Source organism: Dromiciops gliroides, chromosome 3 (assembly GCF_019393635.1).
Source record: "Dromiciops gliroides isolate mDroGli1 chromosome 3, mDroGli1.pri, whole genome shotgun sequence".
In the NCBI taxonomy this organism is placed as follows: domain Eukaryota; kingdom Metazoa; phylum Chordata; class Mammalia; order Microbiotheria; family Microbiotheriidae; genus Dromiciops; species Dromiciops gliroides.
Genome location: NC_057863.1, coordinates 307,067,017 through 307,085,976, shown reverse-complemented (window position 1 = coordinate 307,085,976; position 18,960 = coordinate 307,067,017). Strand labels below are relative to the sequence as shown.

The window sequence follows — 18,960 nt, the reverse complement described above, 5'->3', positions numbered from 1 at the left end:
TAGATATGTGGAAATTTATTGTAATTTGGGGACCCTGCCTTTGGGCTGAGATTAAAAAGCCTTAGGCCCTCGGGGTTTTTCTCTGTGTAAGACACACTGGTGCCCCTCCCCCTCTGCTTCAGTGGCCTGGCCTGAGCTGAGAAGCCCTGTGGGCCTTGGAGCCTTAGGGGGCGCTGTCTGGGCTGGACAGCTGGGGAAAGCCCCAGCTCCCTCCGCCTTGAGGGGATCTACCCAGGAGATCCTGGAGATCCCTGCCTAGCCCTGGCAGTGGCCCTGGGCTAGGCCCAGGCTCACTTGAGCCCCTGGCCGAGGTGCTAGCCAGCGAATTAACTTGGTGTGTGTGGGGGCATGGTGAGCTCGAGGTTTGAGGGGAGAGAAGGGATATATAGCCTGGAAGGCAGAGATGCTGGGGGTTCACAAGACGACGGAGTTAGGGGCTTTTCAGGGGTTGTTACTACGGTATAGAGAAGGGAATGGAGAAAGAACTAGTGAGAAGGTAGAGAGACGCCAGGGGAAGGAGGATACTAAGAGGCTTTTCAGGGAGGTCGACAAAATGAAGGGGGTTTGGAGTTAGAAGAAAGGAGCAGAGCAGTGAAGCAGGGGGCTTTTGAGTTAAAAGAAGCATGGGACTGAAAGAGTTGGAGAAGACTGAAGGCGAATCTGTCCGAGCAAGGCGTGGCTGCAGGCCACAGCAGCACACCCATAGGCGAGAGGTGGCAGAAAGTTTTAAAAGCTGACAGGTCTTATTTTAATTTTGTTATCCAACTTCTTTTGTTGCCTTTATCCCTAAGTTTATTCATCCAAATAAATCCTTGTGCTGTTATTTACAGAGAGGTATTTGCTTATCAATTTGGAAGAAGCAGTGTGGTGCAAAATTTAAACAGCCCTAACAGACTGGCTTAGGAAATTAATAGCAGTCAGATAGCCAGCCAGTCAAAAGTCCACAGATTGGCCCCAAGTTAGTTAAAATAATTCTTATATTTGAATGGCGACCCAAATGGGACTTGTGGCCCAGATATAATTTTTCATATATATAATTTTTCATATACACCACAGTTATAAAATTTATAGATTAGGCTAAGTTAATTTCTTTTTTTTACAGATAGTTTGATTTCTTCCTCAGAAAACTGCCTGTTCACATCCTCTGACCATTTCTCAATTGGGGAATGACTTGGATTCTTATAAATTTGATTTAGTTCCCAATATATTTTAAATAGAATTTTATTTTCCAAAATATATGTAAAAACAAATTTTAACATCAATTTTTTTAAACTTTGTGTTACAACTTCTCTTCCTCCCTCCCTTTCCACCCCCCACCCACAAGAACTCCAGCAATTCAAAATAAGTTTTACATGAGTATAACATGGAAAACATTCCCACATTAGCTAGGTTGTGAGAGAAAGCAGTAAAACCCCCCCAAACTTCAGATTAAGAAATTGTCAAAGAGGAAAAATAAAATAAAATTTTAAAAAATGTGTTTCCATCTGTTTTCAGATACTATCAGTTGGATCATTGTCTTGCTGAAAATAACCACATGCTTCCCAGCAGATCCTCTTACACTATTGCTGTTATTTTGTATACAGTACATTTCACTCTGCTTCAGTGCATGTAGGTCTTTCCAGGTTTTTCTGATAGTATCCTGTTCCTCATAACCTGTATATAGTACCTTAAAATTGACAGAGAATTTTCTTCATAATAGCCCAGCAAAGTAGGTACCATATGTTTTGCCATTATAATCAAGCATCATAACTATTTCCCTCCATCCTATTCCCTTCGCAAGATATTTACTCTATTTTCTATCTTCTTTTTACCTCTTCCTCCTCAAAAGTGTTTTACTTCTGACTATCCTCTCCCTGACTCTGCACTCCCTTTTTTCACCCTTCCTTCCTTATCCTCTTCCCCTCCTACTTTCCTGTAGGGTTAAATAGATTACTCCTCCCAATTGGGTATGGTTATTCCCTTCATGAGCCCACTCTGATGACATTAAGGTCTTTGAGGTAATTCTGAGTTCTAAATTTTTCTTCCTCCCTCCTCAACCTTCCCAATGACATCAAGCAATTCAGTATGTCATACTTGTGCAGTAATGCAGAACATCTTCACCTTACTCGAAAGTGTTTTGCTTTTTACTGCTGTCCCCCAATCTGCCCTTCCCTCCTTTCTCCCCCCCCCACCCCCGCCACCTTATCTCCCTCCTCTCCCTCAGGGCAAAATTATATTACTATACCTACTTGAGTATGTATGTTAGTCCTTCTTTGAGCCAATTCTGATGATATTAAGGTTCACTCACTCCCCAACTCCTTCCCCCTCTTCCCCTCCCGTCCAGAAGTTTTTTTTCTTGTTTCCTTCATGTGAATTACCTCTCCTCAGATCATCTCTCCTCTTCCCCCTCCCCCAGTCTATTCCTCCTACACCCTATTTTAAAGATGTCATCATAGGTTAGGTGGTACAATGGACAAAACACCATCCCTGGACCCAGGAGGCCCCAAGCCCAAATCTGGCCCCAGACATAAGACACCCCACCTTGTCTGCCCCACAAAGAACAAAACATAAATGCTTTACAGATATCATCCCTTCATATTCAGTTCAGACCTATGTCTTCTGTGAGTTCTTTACTGAGATAGTTCTTATGAGTTCAAAGTATTATCTTCCCATGTAGGAATGTAAACAGTTTGATCTTTTAATATCCCTCATGAAGTCTTTTTCCTGTTTACCTTTTTATGTTTCTCCAGGGTCTTGTATTTGAAAGTCAAATTTTCTATTCATTTCAGGTCTTTTTGTCACAAATGCCTGAAAGACCTCTTTTTTATTGAAATCCCATTTTTTCCCTCTAAAAGATTATGATGGGTTTGTGATTTTTGGCTGTAGTCCTAGTTCCTTTGCCCCCTGGGATATCATATTCCATGGCCTTCAGTCCTTTAATGTAGAAACTGCTAGATCTTGCTTTATCCTTACTGGAGCTCCACAGTTTTTGAATTCCTTTTTTCTAGCTGCTTGCAATATTTTTTCCTTGACCTGGGAGTTCTGGAATTTGGCTATAATATTCCTGGAGATTTTCCTTTTGGGATTTCTTTCAGGAGGTGATTGATGGATTCTTTCAATTTCTATTTTAGCTTCTGCTTCTAGAATATCAGGGCAATTTTCCCTCACAATCTCTTTGAGGATGGTGTCTAAGCTTTTGTTTTGGTCATGGTTTTCAGGGAGTCCATTGATTTTCAAATTATCTCTCCTAGATTTATTTTCCAGGTCAGCTGTTTTTCCAAGGAGATATTTAACATTGCCCTCTATTTTTCCATTCAATTGGATTTGTTTTACTGTGTCTTGGTTTCTCATAAGATCACTAGCTTCCATTTGTTCAATCCTAATCCTAATTCTTAGGCAATTATTTTCATCAGACAGTTGGGTTGTTTTTTTTTTTTTCAACTTTTTTTTTTTGGTGAGGCAATTGGGGTTAAGTGACTTGCCCAGGGTCACACAGCTAGTAAGTGTCAAGTGTCTGAGGTCGTATTTGAACTCAGGTCCTCTTGAATCCAGGGCCGGTGCTCCCACCTAGCTGCCCCTCATCAGACAGTTTTTTAATCTCCTTTTCCATTTGGCTTTTCAAAATGTTGATTTTTTTCTCATGACTCTCTTGAATTGCTCTCATTTCTCTTTCCATTCCTTCCTCCCTTTCTCTACATTTTCCTTCTATTTCTCCTACTTTCTCTTCACAGTCGCTTTTGAGAGCTTCCATGGCCTGAGACCAGTTCATCGTTTTCTTGGAAGCTTTGGATTTTGGAGCTTTGACCCTGTTATTATCTTCTTCTTCAGAGGTTGTATTGTGGTCTACCTTCCCCCCAAAGAAGTTTTCGATGGTCTTCTGCTTTCTCTGCCTACTCATCCTGGCTTACCATTTCTTGGCTTTTAACTCCTTTTTAAAGTGTTGTGCTGCTTCCAGGACACACTGTTCGAGCTACAGCGTGGCCCAGGGTGGGGGTGGGGGGTGATTGGGCTTCTTCTCAGCCTGCCTGGCCTCGATTTTATTTGATTTTAAACTCTCCACTGCGGTGGGGCTGCTTCTAGGCTCCACTCCTATTTCCAGCTTCAGAGGGTCCCAAGTGTTTTGATTTGAGGGGGGGCAGGTTTTAATCTCACCTGGCCTGTTCTCTGGTCCAGAGATAACCTCAAGCCTACTTACTAAACAACCAACCAGGAAAGCTTTCTGTGATTCTTAGCTTCGCTGAGCCTGTTCCCCTGTTCCCCTCCCCCACCTGGGCCTCCTGCCATTCAGGATTTCTTCCTGGTTCCTTGCTGGGGGGGGGACAGTTGAATTCTTCTCCTCAGTCCACTGGTACCCCTGCACTTCCCGCCGCCCCCCCCTCCCCAGTCGTTCAACTGACTGCATGCTCAGTTCTAGAAGATGCCGGTGATGCAACTGATTCAGAGGCTCTGGGGCAAATTCCTTGGGCGGGTGTCTGGTGTGTGGGCCTCATTGCAGGGTTAGGCTTTGCTTATGTCCTAGCATGGTCCCCTGAAATCTATCTATAGCTGGAGAAAACTCTCCGCTTGTATTTTTATGTGTTTTTCTGCTCCAAGTGTTCTTTTATTGCTATTTTTGGGGTGATTGTATCAGGAGCTCTGTGCGTTTAATGTCTTTCCTCCGCCATCTTGGCTCTGCCCCCATATATTTTAGAAATGAGGCCTTTTTCAGAAGTACTGGCTATAAAAATTGTCTCCCAGCTTTTTGCCTCTGAATGGGTTTCTTTTATCACGAGGTATAAACTACAAATTTGGGGAGGGACTTCTGCAGTATAATTGTACCAAAACATTACAGGTAGAAAGAACTTGTATTTTAACCACTTTTTGTCAAATAATCTAAAAAAAATTCACAAGCATGGAGCTTCCTGCAAATATTGCTGCTCATAGGTAAAGTTAACTTATACTAATAGGTGAAGTTAAGCAACTTACATCATGAAGAGCCCTGTGAACAATACATTACTATCATGATGATATCAGTACAATGGGTAAGTGCAGCATTTTTCAAGCCTCACCCTACCTTTATATTTTGAGAAATGAAAAACAACAACACGCCACCTTGTTCATTAAGATACATCAAACCATTATAGGATGGAAGAGAATGAGTACAAACTGTTAAAATAATGGAATTTAATAAATCCTTAAAAGCCTAAACTCTTGGTAAATTTATTAGTGATTACAGCCAGTTTCCCCCAAAACTGGGGGAACAGATTAGAACCCACATTTAGATTTTTAAACAACACAAAACTTAATACAAAATTCTACCCTGATCTATAAAAGGTCTTTAGTGAATAAAACAGTTCATTCAGCCAGGCAATAAGCAAACAAACATGTATTCAGTGCTTATGATGTGCCAGAAACTGGGCTAAGGGTTGAAGATACAAATAAGGCAAAAACATCCCTGTTCTCAAGGTGATCACCTCCTAATGGGGGAGAGGGAGAGATAGTATATACAAAATACATACCTCATAGATAAAGGTAATCTGAGAAGGTAGAGACCATAGATGGACGATTCTAAAATCATTCCATAGAGAACTGCGATTCTAAAATCATGCACTGGAGAAGAATTGTGTCTCAAGGTGAAAACAAGGCAATTGGCCTACAACAGTCTCATGATCCCTTGAAGGAGCCTGTAACTCTTCCTTCAGCTTTTCATAATCTTCACTTTGTCCTTTCCCCAGTGTGTCAGGAAGCTGTCTGGGAAGTCTTCAAGACCTTTTGGGATCGGCTTCCACGTCATGAGGAGTATCGGCACTGGATGAGTCTCTGTGAGGATGGAACTATAAGTATATTTGAAATGGGCGCCAACTTTAGTCAGTCTGAAGAACACCAGAGCCTGATTGTAAAGGTAGGTCCTGAAGACAGGTGGAAGTTTCTGAACCACTTTGGGAGCATTCATAAGCAGCCAGGAAATTCTTGTAGTCTTGCTTTCTTTATTCACCAATTCTAAAAGCCAAATGTGAATTTAGCCAAGTGGCTCAGTGGATAGAGCACTGGGTGTTGAGTCAGGGAGACCTGAGTTCAAATCATGATTCAGACACTTACTACCTGCATGATCCTGGGCCAGTCACTTAACCCCTGTTTGCCTTAATCCACCGGAGAAGGAAAAGGCAAACCACTACCATATCCTTGCCAAGAATGCCTCATGGACAGTATTATAGCGTGCTGTGGTCCATGGGGTCATGGAGAATTGGACATGACTCAATAACAGTAGCAGTAGAATTTAGCTAGCTTTATTGGGGAGGGAGGGAATAAGCATTTATATAGCAACTACTGTGTTCCAGGCACTTTGCCAAACACTTTACAATTATTATCTCATTTGATCCTCATAACAACCTTGGGAGGTAGATCCTGTTATCTCCGTTTAATAAATGAGGAAACTGAGGCAAATACAGTTGAAGTGACTTGCCCAGTCACACAGCTAGTAAGTGTCTGAGGCTGGATTTGAACTCAGATCTTCCTGACTCGAGGCCCAGTGCTCTATCCACTGTGCCACCTTGCTTTCTCTAAATCATTATTGATTCACCAAAGGGGTTTTCAAATGACCGAGTCTGACTGTATTTAACATTTAAGACTTGTGAAATTTAGAAGTACTTGTGAAATACAAACATCATTTCCTGTATTAATATTTATATAATGGAGGCAGAATCAGGAAGCCCTAGGAAACACTACTTCTGGCATATTTTGACTGTGGGACCCTTGGACAAGCTATGTAATCTCTTACTGCCTTCAGCAACTTCTTAAAAAATATAATTAATTTTAATTTTTCTCAATTACATGTAATGATATTTTTTGAATTCCAAATTTTTCTCCCACCCTCTCTTCCCTCTTCACTCCTGAAGCCAATAAGTAATTTGATATAGGTTATACATTACAGTCATGTTAAACATATTTCCACATTAATCAGAACAAAAGGAAAGAAAATGCAAGAAAAAAATAAACAAGAACAATAGCAAAAAAAGCAACAACAAAAGTGAAAATAGTCTGCTTTGGTCTGCATTCTGACTCCATAGTTCTTTTTCTGAATGTGGAGAGCATTTTCCACCATAAGTCTTTTGGCATCGTCTTTGATCATTGCGTTGCTGGGAAGAGCCAAGTCCATCATAGTTGATCATAACAAAATGTTGTTGATACTGTGTACAGTGTTCTCTTGGTTCTACTCATTTCACTCAGCATCACTTCATGTCTTTTCAGGTTTTTCTGAAATCCATCTGCTTATCATTTCTTATAGCACAATAGTATTCTATTACATTTGTATACCACAACTTGTTGAGACATTTCCCAGTTGATGGACATCCCCTCAATTTCCAATTCTTTGCTACCACAAAAAGAGAATCTATAAATATTTTTGTACATGAGGGTCCTTTCCCCTTTTCCATGATCTCTTTGGGATACAGACCTAGTTGTGATATTGCTGGGTCAAAGGGTATGCACAGTTTTAAAGCCTTTTGGGCGTGGTTCCAAATTGCTCTCCAGAATGGATGGATTAATTCACAGCACTACCAACATTGTATTAGTGTTCCAATTTTCCCACATCTTCTCCAACATTTATCATTCTCTCTCTCTCTCTCTTTTTTTTGTCATATTAGCTAATTGGATAGGTATGAGGTGGTACCTCAGAGTAATTTTAATTTCCTCAGAAACTTTTCTTCCTTCCTTCCTTCCTTCCTTCCTTCCTTCCTTCCTTCCTTCCTTCCTTCCTTCCTTCCTTCCTTCCTTCCTTCCTTCCTTCCTTCCTTCCTTCCTTCCTTCCTTCCTTCCTTCCTTCCTTCCTTCCTTCCTTCCTTCCTTCCTTTCTTCCTTTCTTCCTTCCTTCCTTCCTTCCTTCCTTCCTTCCTTCCTTCCTTCCTTCCTTCCTTCCTTCCTTCCTTTCTTTCTTTCTTTCTTTCTTTCTTTCTTTCTTTCTTTCTTTCTTTCTTTCTTTCTTTCTTTCTTTCTTTCTTTCTTTCTTCCTTTCTTCCTCTCTCTCTGTCTCTCTTTCTCTCTCTTTTTTTTTGTGCAGGGCAATGAGGGTTAAGTGACTTACTCATGGTCACACAGCCAGTAAGTATCAAGTATCTGAGGCCAGATTCAAACTCAGGTCCTCCTGAGTCCAGGGCCAGTGTCTTATCCCCTACGCCACCTAGCTACCCCCTCCTCAGCAACTTTCAAAGATGAATTTGCTGACAAGTGTTGATCTGCACTGGCAGAGGGAATGCCTTCACAGGGAGTTTCTAATACCAACAAAATCATTATAAGAACAGTTTATTTCATTTCAAATCAGGAGATGAATCATGAATGTGTTCATTGTTCTTTGCTGTATGTGTTAGCTCCTACAGTATAGAGGAGACTCAGCAAATAAGGCTCAGTTCAGCTCATATCTCATCTCTGGACTTACCCCTAAAAATAATAGAGTTTGATCTGTATTTAGGTCTCCATGAAAAAAGGAGGGACCCTCAGCTCCTGTGCAAACCCTCAGACTGACAATATAGGGACAGGAAGGATAGCATACATTGGTTGTGGAACTAATCAGGGCTTCATGACATTCTACAGAACCATTTGAATTTCACGGGAATAGGAACTGTGGAGACAAAGGGCAGGCACTACTCAGGGTTGTGCATCAGTCAAGCAGGAAGAGTAGAAAGAAGGTCAAGGGGAGATTGGGTTCAAATGTGGATAAAAGGGCATTACTGAAATGGCCAAGGTTGAGTTGGAAGGGAAATAAGATTAGACCAGAGCTGATGAATTAGAAAAGTAGGAGGGAATTATTAGAATGAATGAGTAGGAAGCATACTACCTCATTCTAGAAGAATCATTTGAATTTTTTCAGGTTGCTACTTTCCCCTCAATATTCAATTCTATAAATATGTGTCAAGTATTTACTACATACAAGCTATCGTGTTAGTGAGACTCAGGGCATTCTCTCCCTAAATAGAACTTCTTTTCTCACTATCACTTCCCACTAACTCACTCTCCAACTCTCTACCCTCCACAAGTGGAAGCCCTCCCTTTTAATCAATCATCATGTGCTTTTTTTTTTTTTTTTGGGCGGGGCAATGAGGGTTAAGTGACTTGCCCAGGGTCACACAGCTAGTAAGTGTCAAGTGTCTGAGTCCGGATTTGAACTCAGGTTCTCTGAATCCAGGGCCTGTGCTTTATCCACTGCACCATCTATCTGCCCCCCAGAGCTTCTTTTCTCAAGGCCATGTGCTCTGTTTACATATATGTCAATAGTCTTGTGAACATAGGTTTTTTTTTTAATTTTAATTTTTTAGCTTTGGCAGCAGTGTATCTTAGATTATACTGAACATTTCACACTGACAGATTCTTCATTCAAAACAGAAGTGTGAATTTATGGGGAGTGCAGAAGGAAAATATTGATCTCACTGGGGAAATCTTAGCTCAAAAGCAAATATGCAATATGCAAGTCATTGTAAATATGCAAATAACAAATCATTGTTAATCAGCATGGGAATTAGCTCAATCAGATAACCATAGCTTCTGACCCTGAAGAACTTGGTTTCAACAGTAATTCTCACACATCAGAGTTGGCAAAGCTACAACCGAAGATTAATAGGGTTAAAGCTAGTGAGAGAGAGAGAGAAAACAAGCCCATTTAGAGATATAATATTGGGGGCAAAAGTACAGAAGTACACCCCTGGAAAGAATGGGGAGAGCAGTGAAGATATCTTTTCCAGGATACCATTGGACTTTTCTTGCTGGGCCACATTGAAGCTGCTAATGAATGTAGATGCTCTCTCTGAGCTTCTTAGCCCTCATAGAAGAAAAGATACACAACGCCTTTTGGCAAGATCAAGTCAGATGATATCACCAAAAGGGAAGGGATTCCATGAAAGCGATAAGTTGTTTGTAAAGCCCCTTAAGTTTCTAGTGTTTGACCCTGTATACACAGGATTTTGGGGTACTGAGATGCTTCTATCTCAGAAATCTTTCCTTAAGACAAAGTTAACTGAACTCCTTTTCATTTCTTTTTCTTTTTTCTTTTTGGCAGAGGCTTAAGTGACTTGCCTAGGGTCACACAGCTAGTAAGTGTCAAGTGTCTGAGGCTGGATTTGAACTCAGGTCCTCCTGAATCCAAGGCTGGTGCTTTATCCACTGCACCACCTAGCTGCCCCCTCCTTTTCATTTCTTTGTTTTTGTTTTTGTTTTTGTTTTGTGGGGCAATGGGGGTTAAGTGACATGCCTAGGGTCACACAGCTAGTAAGTGTCAAATGTCTGAGGTCGGATTTGAACTCAGGTCCTCTTGAATCCAGGGCCGGTGCTTTATCCACTGCGCCACCTAGCTGCCTCCTTTTTCATTTCTTGAAGGCACATTTCACAGCTTGAATTATGAGGGTCCACAGTATAGAAGGTAGGCAGAGAAACCTTTATGCAGAAATCAGTTCTCTCCTTTGGCTTTCCTACTCAAGTCTAACAACAATCCCACAATGACTGCTCAGTCCGTGGTCAAGTGAAGATGATTTTCAGAGCCCCTGTCATTTGGGGGAGGGTGCTCCTTGAACCTGGAACATGACAGAGAAATGAGATTGAAGTGGAATTTTCCCTCCCAACTTTGTTTTCTATCATTCTAATTAATATGTCACTAGTGATTTTTTTTTCCATATTGAAACCTGGAACACTGATGTTTTGTTTTGTTTTGTTTTGTTTTAGTGAGGCAATTGGGGTTAAGCGACTTGCCCAGGGTCACACAGCTAGTAAGTGTTAAGTGTCTGAGGCCAGATTTGAACTCAGGTACTCCTGAATCCAGTGCTCTATCCACTGCGCCATCTAGCTGCCCCCGACACTGATGTTTTAAAAATATTTTTAACTTAAAAAAAAATGATCAAGTCAGATGGTATGAGGTCCTCCAAATCTACCTGGCAAGCTTCAATACAGAGACAGGTACACAATCAATTATTTTTTGTTTTTGTTTTTTACTGGACCTGTGATTTCAGAATGTAATAGAAAGACATAACAAACTATATGTTATTCAGCTGATTTAGTCCCTTTTCAACAGGTTTACTACACTAATATTAGCAAGTCCTTAATTAGTTGTCAGTTGTAATGTGGTCACAAAAGTGTGGTTCCATGTCCTGGGTCACTTTATGTTCCCCTGGGCACACTCTCTTCCCCAAATAAACCAGGAAGATCTCAAAAACACACAATTTAGACAAAAAAGGCTAGGAGGAGTTCAGAAATACGCAATTTAGATGAAAAGTGTTGGACCAGATGTCACCTTACAGCTTTATCACTGATACACACATACATACACACACACACACACACACACACACATACACACACACACATATGGCTGGTAGATCTTGCTATAGAGGGGATATAAGGATTCAGGTCTCTGTTTAACCCCTGTACTTAGTTCCTCTGAGATCAGGTCTCAACACACAGGCAAGACTCGCCAGATGTACACTTATACAATAACTAACCAACTCAGTCATTGTTTCCTGTGTATACTTCCTGGACTGACACTAAATTCATTTTCTATTCATTCTTTCTAAGTCACCACAATCTCTCTCCAACAAGATTCCTCTCAAACCAAATGCTCTTATCCTAAATGTTGACTCTTAGTCCCCATACCTCTCAACACACCTAATTTCAAATCCAGCTTCAGAGACTTACTAGTTGTGTGACCCTGGGCAAGTCAGTTAGCCACATTTGCCTCAGTTTCTTCAACTGTCAAATAAGCTGGATAAAGAAATGACAAACCATTTCAGTATCTTTGCCAAGAAAACCCCAAATGGGGTCCTGAAGGGTCAGACATGCCTGAAATGACTGAACAACAACAACAAAAACAAATTGTTTGAAACTAATCCTGAGCCTATTTCCTGACCCCTTTCAAATAGTTTCCGGAGAACTGTGGGTCATTGCATGTTTCTGTAGCCTCAGATATCCATGACTATTCCTCCTTTACCCTTGTCTCTCATTCTCCTTAATGTTTAACTAGCACACTCAATGGCATGTAAGGCTTATTCTTTGTTTTTATTGAAGTCTTGGTTGAGGTATACTGTTATGGCAGAAATAGATGGGGCATTTGGCAGGGGTTCTTAGGAATTCCTCTTTAAAGAATCACACCCTCTTGCACACAAATCCAATTAGAATAAAATAATAGTTTATTTAGGGGTTAGAGAAAGGAAACCAAGAGAGAAGTCCTTGGACTTCTTCTCATGGGGAGAAGGCATGGCACAGAGGTGTGGCTCTCTAAGATACCTTTCTCCCCGAGCAGGAGACAGGCAGATACTTTTATAGAGGACCAATTGTGGTCCCACGAGGTGATCATCTGACTGTGGAAAGTTCCCTCACTGGGGGAGGACCATTCGCCCACTGGTGGTGGCTGGGGGAAATTGGGTAAGAGGAGGCTCCCAATCTCTCAAGCCATCTCTCTCCCCCTCACACCACAAAGGGAGCAATCACACCTAATCTTATCTTCTGAAGGGATGGGGGAGACTGGAATGAAGGGTGGTGGTCCTGGAGCTAATCCGGTGCCACTTATCTCTTTAAGTGTGTCTGTCCTTTGGTTCTTTGATTTACCCCAGAAAACTTCTGAGGTACCCTGAGCCCATAACATATATGAAGCTTCCAAATCTTTTTTTCATCTTCCACCTCCACATTTCCTTCATACATGACATGCTGCATAACCATCACAACATAATGCAAGCCAAACATCAATGTCACACAAGTGAAAACCATAAATTGTGAAACAATAGCAGCATCTGAATATACCTGTATATGTCCTTGATTTGGAGTTTGCAGTTTTTTTCTAGAATGAGAATAGGTAAGGATGCATAGGATCTTTGAGTTGTAGAGTAGGGAAGAAGGGAGAGCACATGATGGATGACCTTAGGTTTCTCAATGCAATAAGAAGGAAGATCATCTATGGGGAAATGAGATGGGGTGGGGGAAGCCTAGGAAACTCCAGGAGTGGAGATTTGGAATAGTCACTGAAAGAAGTGTGATAGGCAGTTAGGGAAAAATAAAATGATCACCATGTAATAGTGAGGGCTCAGTTAAGGTTAGATAAGGCCTAGTTGGTGAGGTTCATGACTTCCTTCAGAGGCAGCTGGGGAGTAGGACAAAGAAAGTAGATAGTAGAGATGACCTAGAATTGAGGAACAGCAATGGGTTAACTGTGGTAGGACAGTGTATAGTTGAATTGGTTAATAATAGAGTCAAGACTGTGCTGGAGAGGAATGGAGGAACTGGAGGTTATGGTAAGGATAAAGAATAGGTTTGGGAGCATTAAGGGAGAACTAGAAAGAGAGGTGAAGGTATAGGAAATTATGATCAGAAGAGGAAATTTCAAAAATAACAGTCATGGAAGGTAGGTAGTATGGGTGGTTGAAATGAAGTGGTTTGAAGAACTGGTGAACATGGAAGCCAGGTTGTTTGAGGTGATATCAATAGATATCAGTATGCATATGTAAGACTATAAGGGACTGTGAACCAAGTACTGACCTTGAGAAAAGAGAGAGCACTTTAGAGACTGGTATTCTATGTCAATATAACACAGGCCGGGTGATAAAGATGTATGGAGCAGAAGCATCAGACATTCAGCCAGCAGCCCTCATTGTGGCTGGCAACACTAAAGAGTGTTGTGGGTGGCCTACTGGCTGTGTGTTTGACATCTCTGGTGAGGATGATGTGTTCAGGGGACACTTGCTAAGGATAAACAAGGTTAAAGGATGTGGCATTTGTCCTGGCATTGAATATTTCTCCCCATGTAAGGCATGATATTCTTGCACTAAGCCCTTAAAAAGGGATGCTAGACAGAGGGAGTAGTATAGAGCAACACACAGAGACTCTGGACTTGGTCACTAGAGGGAGAAGCCTATGCATCAGGTAGGCTTCTCCAGGATACTGTATAATCTCCAGAGGAAGAACCATGTGGCACCCTTCTCCTGGAGGGGAGAGGAATGGGGCCCAAGAGATAGCAACAAATGGAGCCAGGGGCCTAGGGTCAGTGAGCTCCAGTATGAGCAGAGGTCTTCTCTTGCCCAAGCCTGACCAACAGAGCAGTTGTACTTGGACAATATTGAGAAGTAGCTTTTGTAACACAATGGATATGATGTTGGTCCTAGAGTCAGTTCGACTTGAGTTCAATTCTGACCCCAGATACTTATTAGCTCTGTGCCTCAGTTTTCTCAACCGTAAGATGGGAAACATAATAGCACCCACCTTCCAGGTTTGTTATGAGGATCAAATGAAATATTTGTAAAGTGCACCGTGTGTGGCACATAGTGGTGCTTAATAAAAGCGTTTTTGTTTTGCACCTCACCTCACCCCACTCCGCCCCATCCCCCTTCCTAGATCAAGCTTTCTAGAGAGAGGATCGCAGGCATTGAAGAATAGTAAGGGACAAAGGAATGATGTGATTTGGGAGAGTAAACCCAGACCTTGCTTTCCACATGTACCATGAATTATTACTCAAATATCTATATATAACACACATGGTATATACATGTATATACAAATACACCCACTTATATAGATACATACTATATATGTGCAAGCATATTCACACATATACATATGTACATACACACACAATACACATACTTACATATAGTTATGCAAATCTATATATGCCATGCAGCTTGCCATAGTCTGTATAAATCTGGTTTGGGAGCAGGGAAACCTTGGGTTTATGTCTCTCCTCTGACACACAGTAGCTAGGTGGCATAGGAGCTGGAGTCAGGAAGTCCTGAGTTAAAATCTACCCTCAGACACTAACCAGTTGTGTGACCCTGGGCAAATCACTTAACTCTTTTTGCCTCAGTTTCTTCATATGTAAAATGAGCTAGAGAAGGAAATGACAAACCACTCCAGTATCTTTACCAAGAAAAACCCCAAAAGCAGTCACAAAGAGTCAGACTAGAGTGACAATGGTTGAACAAAAAAGTCTGGCACATACTGGCTGGTGACTGTGGGCAAGTCACAATCTCTCAGGGCTCTAGATAACCCTCAAGAGTATGAGTTACAGAGAAGGTTCCTGCTGCATTGGGACAGTGAGTTTCCTCACCTGGAAACTTCTTCTATCAATGAAATAATAGATCCAGTTCCCTATCTCTGTACCTATATGTCACATATATTCCTATGAGTTACACTCATGTACATATGATCTATAACTGCACAGTATACCCATGTGTATTATGAGTGTGTATTTGTCTATCTAGATACTTGTACACACATATATTTATATGTATTGTGTGTATTGATACATACATAAGTATATGTACACAAGTGACTTCTCTGGCGCTATTGCCTGAGGACCAGATAGGTTACATTCCATCCCTCTCCTTCTGTCTCTGTCTCTCCATCTGTCGGTATTTTTTCCTCTCTTTGTCTCTCTGTTTCTGTCTGTCATTTCTCTCTTGCTGTATCTCTGTTTCTCTCTCTCCTCATCTGTTTGTCTTTTTGCCTCAGTCCCTGTTTCTGTCTATATTGTCCCTCTGTCACTGTCTCTGTTTCTCTGTCTCTCTCTCCATCTCTCTTTGTTGTTCTCTCTCTTTCCACCCATTTCTCTATTTGTCTCTCTGTCATCTCTCTGTTACTGTATCTCTTTGTCTCTGTCCGTCTCTGTCTGTCTCTACCCCTCTCCCCTTCTTCCCCATGGTATATGAAGTTTCTCTAACACAGCACATATCTCCTGCCTCTTGGTCGTTGTAGTGATTATTCTTACCTTCCTTTCCATCCCCACTTGTATAACTGTCCCCTCTCCTAGGCCTCTCGATTTCTTTGGCCTCCTTTAATCCTCAACTCAGTCCCCACCTTCCACAGGCAGCTTTTCTTGGTTGCCCATCTATGCCTTCCCTTTTCAGTGTCTGCCATCTACTCTCTCCACATCTTCTAGGTATAGAAGTGTTTGCATCCTGTCTTCGCATTATAAGCACTTAATAGTTGTTTTCTGACTGACATGGAAGGAAGGAAAAAGCATTTATTAAGTTCTAGGTCCTTTACAAACATTACCTCATTGCATCCTCACAACAACCCCAAGAGACAGGTGCTCTTATGATCCCCATTTTACAGTTGAGGAAACTGAGGCAGATAGAGGTTAAATGACTTGCCCAAGGGCACATTCAGCTAGTAAGGATCTGAGGCTAGATTTGAACTCAGGTCTTCCTGACTTTAGGGCCAGCACTCTATCTACTCTGCTACCAAGCTGTCTCCAGTGGTAGGGATAAGGCCCACCCAGAAGATTCTAAGAAAGCAGTTGGTTTCCAATTTTTGAGTTTCCAGAAGCATAGGACCTGGGGGGCAGCTAGGTGGCACAGTGGATAGAGCATGGGCCCTGGATTCAGGAGGACCTGAGTTCAAATCTGACCTCAAACACTTGATACTAGCTGTGTGACCCTGGGCAAGTCACTTAAGTCACTTAACTCTCATTGTCCCACCAAAAAAAAAAAAAGAAGAAAAAAAAGAAACCAGATGCATAGGACCTTTGGCACTATAAGACATGAGACCTTTGATGAATATGAATCCCCTTTAAAGGAATCTACCCAGGGTGTCTGGCTCCTTCAGCCTCAGAATCACTCATGGTTCTGAGTCACCATGGGTAGCCGAGGGCCAGTCTGGTATTCATACTTCTCAATAGCTATCCTGTATTCTGCATGCTTCTGTTTCCCTTTCTAAAATATTTGAGATCCCTCCAAATTCCCAGTAGCTCCTAGATTCCTGTTATCTCTGGCACTTGAGGGACTCCCCCAGGAGCAATACATATATATAGGGTTTTTTATTTTGTTTTGTTTTGTTTTGTTTTGTTTTGTTTTGCAGGGCAATGGGGGTTTAGTGACTTGCCCAGGGTCACACAGCTAGTAAGTGTCAAGTGTCTAAGGTCGGATTTAAACTCAGGTACTCCTGAATCCAGGGCTGGTGCTTTATCCATTGCGCCACCTAGCTGCCCCATATGTATAGGTTTTAATCCTCATGGACCTACTTCTGTCCATGCTTAGGCTTGGTTCTCCCAACTGGTTTTCTTGTAGAGATGTCTGCTCCCTATTAGAGGCTTTTACAAACTTGAGCCCTATGGTGGCAAGGCCCAATCATATCATCTGATGTTGAAGTCAATCAGTCATCTTCAGTGAGCTAAGATTGGGTCAACAATACTCAGGCCAAAGAGGTTACTCCCCAACCTCTATCAATTCAATGTGGTCATAGAGTGGTATTGGGAAACAAGCTCATCAAATTGAGCTTGCTCTCCAGGTCAAACCTTGTATATGGGAGTGGGTGGTGAGAAAGTGCAATCAACCAGATCTTCCTTTTAGAAGATTGACAATGAAAAGAAAGATAAAGGGAACTGAATATGTTCATCATCATAATCAACAGTATTAGCTACTGACATGTATTTAAGGTTTGCAAAGTGCTTTATATATGTGATTTACACATTTAATTCACCCAATAAGGTTTTGTGGTTTAATCATTTCAGTCATGTCCTTCATGAGCTCATTTGGGGTTTTCTTGGCAAGGACACTGGAGTGGTTTGCTATTTTCTTCTCCAGCTCATTTTATGTATGGGGAAACTGAGGCAAAGAGAGTTGTGACTTGCCCAGGGTCACATAGCTAGTAAGTGTCTGAAGGTGGATCTGAATTCATGAAGATGAGTCTTCCTGACTTCAGGCCTGGTATTCTATCCATTGTGCCACCTAGCTGTGCCCCAGCCCCCCCACCCTCATGAGGTAGCTGAATTTATTAATCTTGATTTACAGATGAAGAAACTGAGGCTCAGAGAGGTAACAGAGACAGGGAGGGGAATATGCTGGAGAGAAGGGAAATCTTTTATGTAGCATGGTCCTGAAGAAAATGGGTAAAATTGAAAGCTAGGGCACAGCATTAGCCTTAGAAAAGAAGAAAGCTGTTTCTTTCTCTCAATGGATAGGAAGGAAGAGAATTTTGACTAAAAATGATTTCATAATTTGTAAGGATGAAGTTATTGAGGTAATTTTTCAAAAATACTTTTTTCTTTGTTCATATTTTCATTTATTTCACATGAGACCATCTCGGGAAAAATACACCAAATATATGCTTTCAATCCTTTTATCCTCTATTATTCTGTAGTATTATAGAGGAGAATTGGTTGAAACAGTCTATCTAGTCTGCCCTCATAAATCAGGATAAAAAGAGAGGAAGGAGTTTAACTCCTTCCCATGTCTTTTTTATGCATTTTCTTTTTCCCATTTTTCTTTGTGCAGTGTTATTGAAGACAAGTAAGTCAGTTACTTGGAGAAGTATCTGTTGAATTCTCAGTCTTTGACAATTTGCATATTTTTTTCATTGCTATAACAAAATTGTACTGGAAGATAGATAACTAATAGCTTCAAGTCTAAAAAAATTTAAACAAAAATTAATGCAAGGTTAAAACCCTATCTTGAAATACAAGGGGTATTTGATGCCTAATGTCTATTCACTATAGAGCAAAACCAGGTCATTAATTTAATGATATGCATGAAATATGATGTGTTTGGCATGTGGATAGAGTTTTGGATTTGGGGTAAGACAGATACTTAATATTGATGTGACCTTAGGCTAATAATAATCTCTCCATGTCTCAGTTTCCTTATCTGTAAAATTGGGATAATAATGCAATCTACCTTTTAGGGTTTTTATAAGGACCAAATGAGATAATGCATGTAAAATGTTTTGCAAACCATAAAGCACTACATAAATATGAGTTTTTATTACCCTCATCTCATTGTTAATCTTTTTGTGATGAGGTTCAGATAGAAAGTCTGAGGACAAGCTGCAATCCTACTATTATTATTTCATATAACACTTTGCTTGACTCAAACAGGTGAATAAAATGACTGCTTTTGGTGATTGAATAAGTTTAGGAATGTATATTAATGTTCTATAGAGTCACTGATAGCATCTGGGACAATTTCAGGTGGGAATATATGAATCTCATTCTATTTCCACATACCTTTTATTTCTTCTATTATTTTGGAAAATTTTATCCCATGG

At 41.0% G+C, this 18,960-nt stretch overlaps 1 protein-coding gene across 1 annotated transcript in view; it reads left to right on the top strand.

Annotated features, from left to right (window-relative positions):
• IMPG2 (interphotoreceptor matrix proteoglycan 2) overlaps positions 1-18,960 on the top strand; it is a 123,457-nt gene that overhangs the window by 10,266 nt on the left and 94,231 nt on the right. The window contains exon 3 of the mRNA XM_043997793.1: positions 5,694-5,860. Coding sequence (XP_043853728.1) covers positions 5,694-5,860 — 167 coding nt within the window. The remainder of the gene's footprint in view (positions 1-5,693; positions 5,861-18,960) is intronic.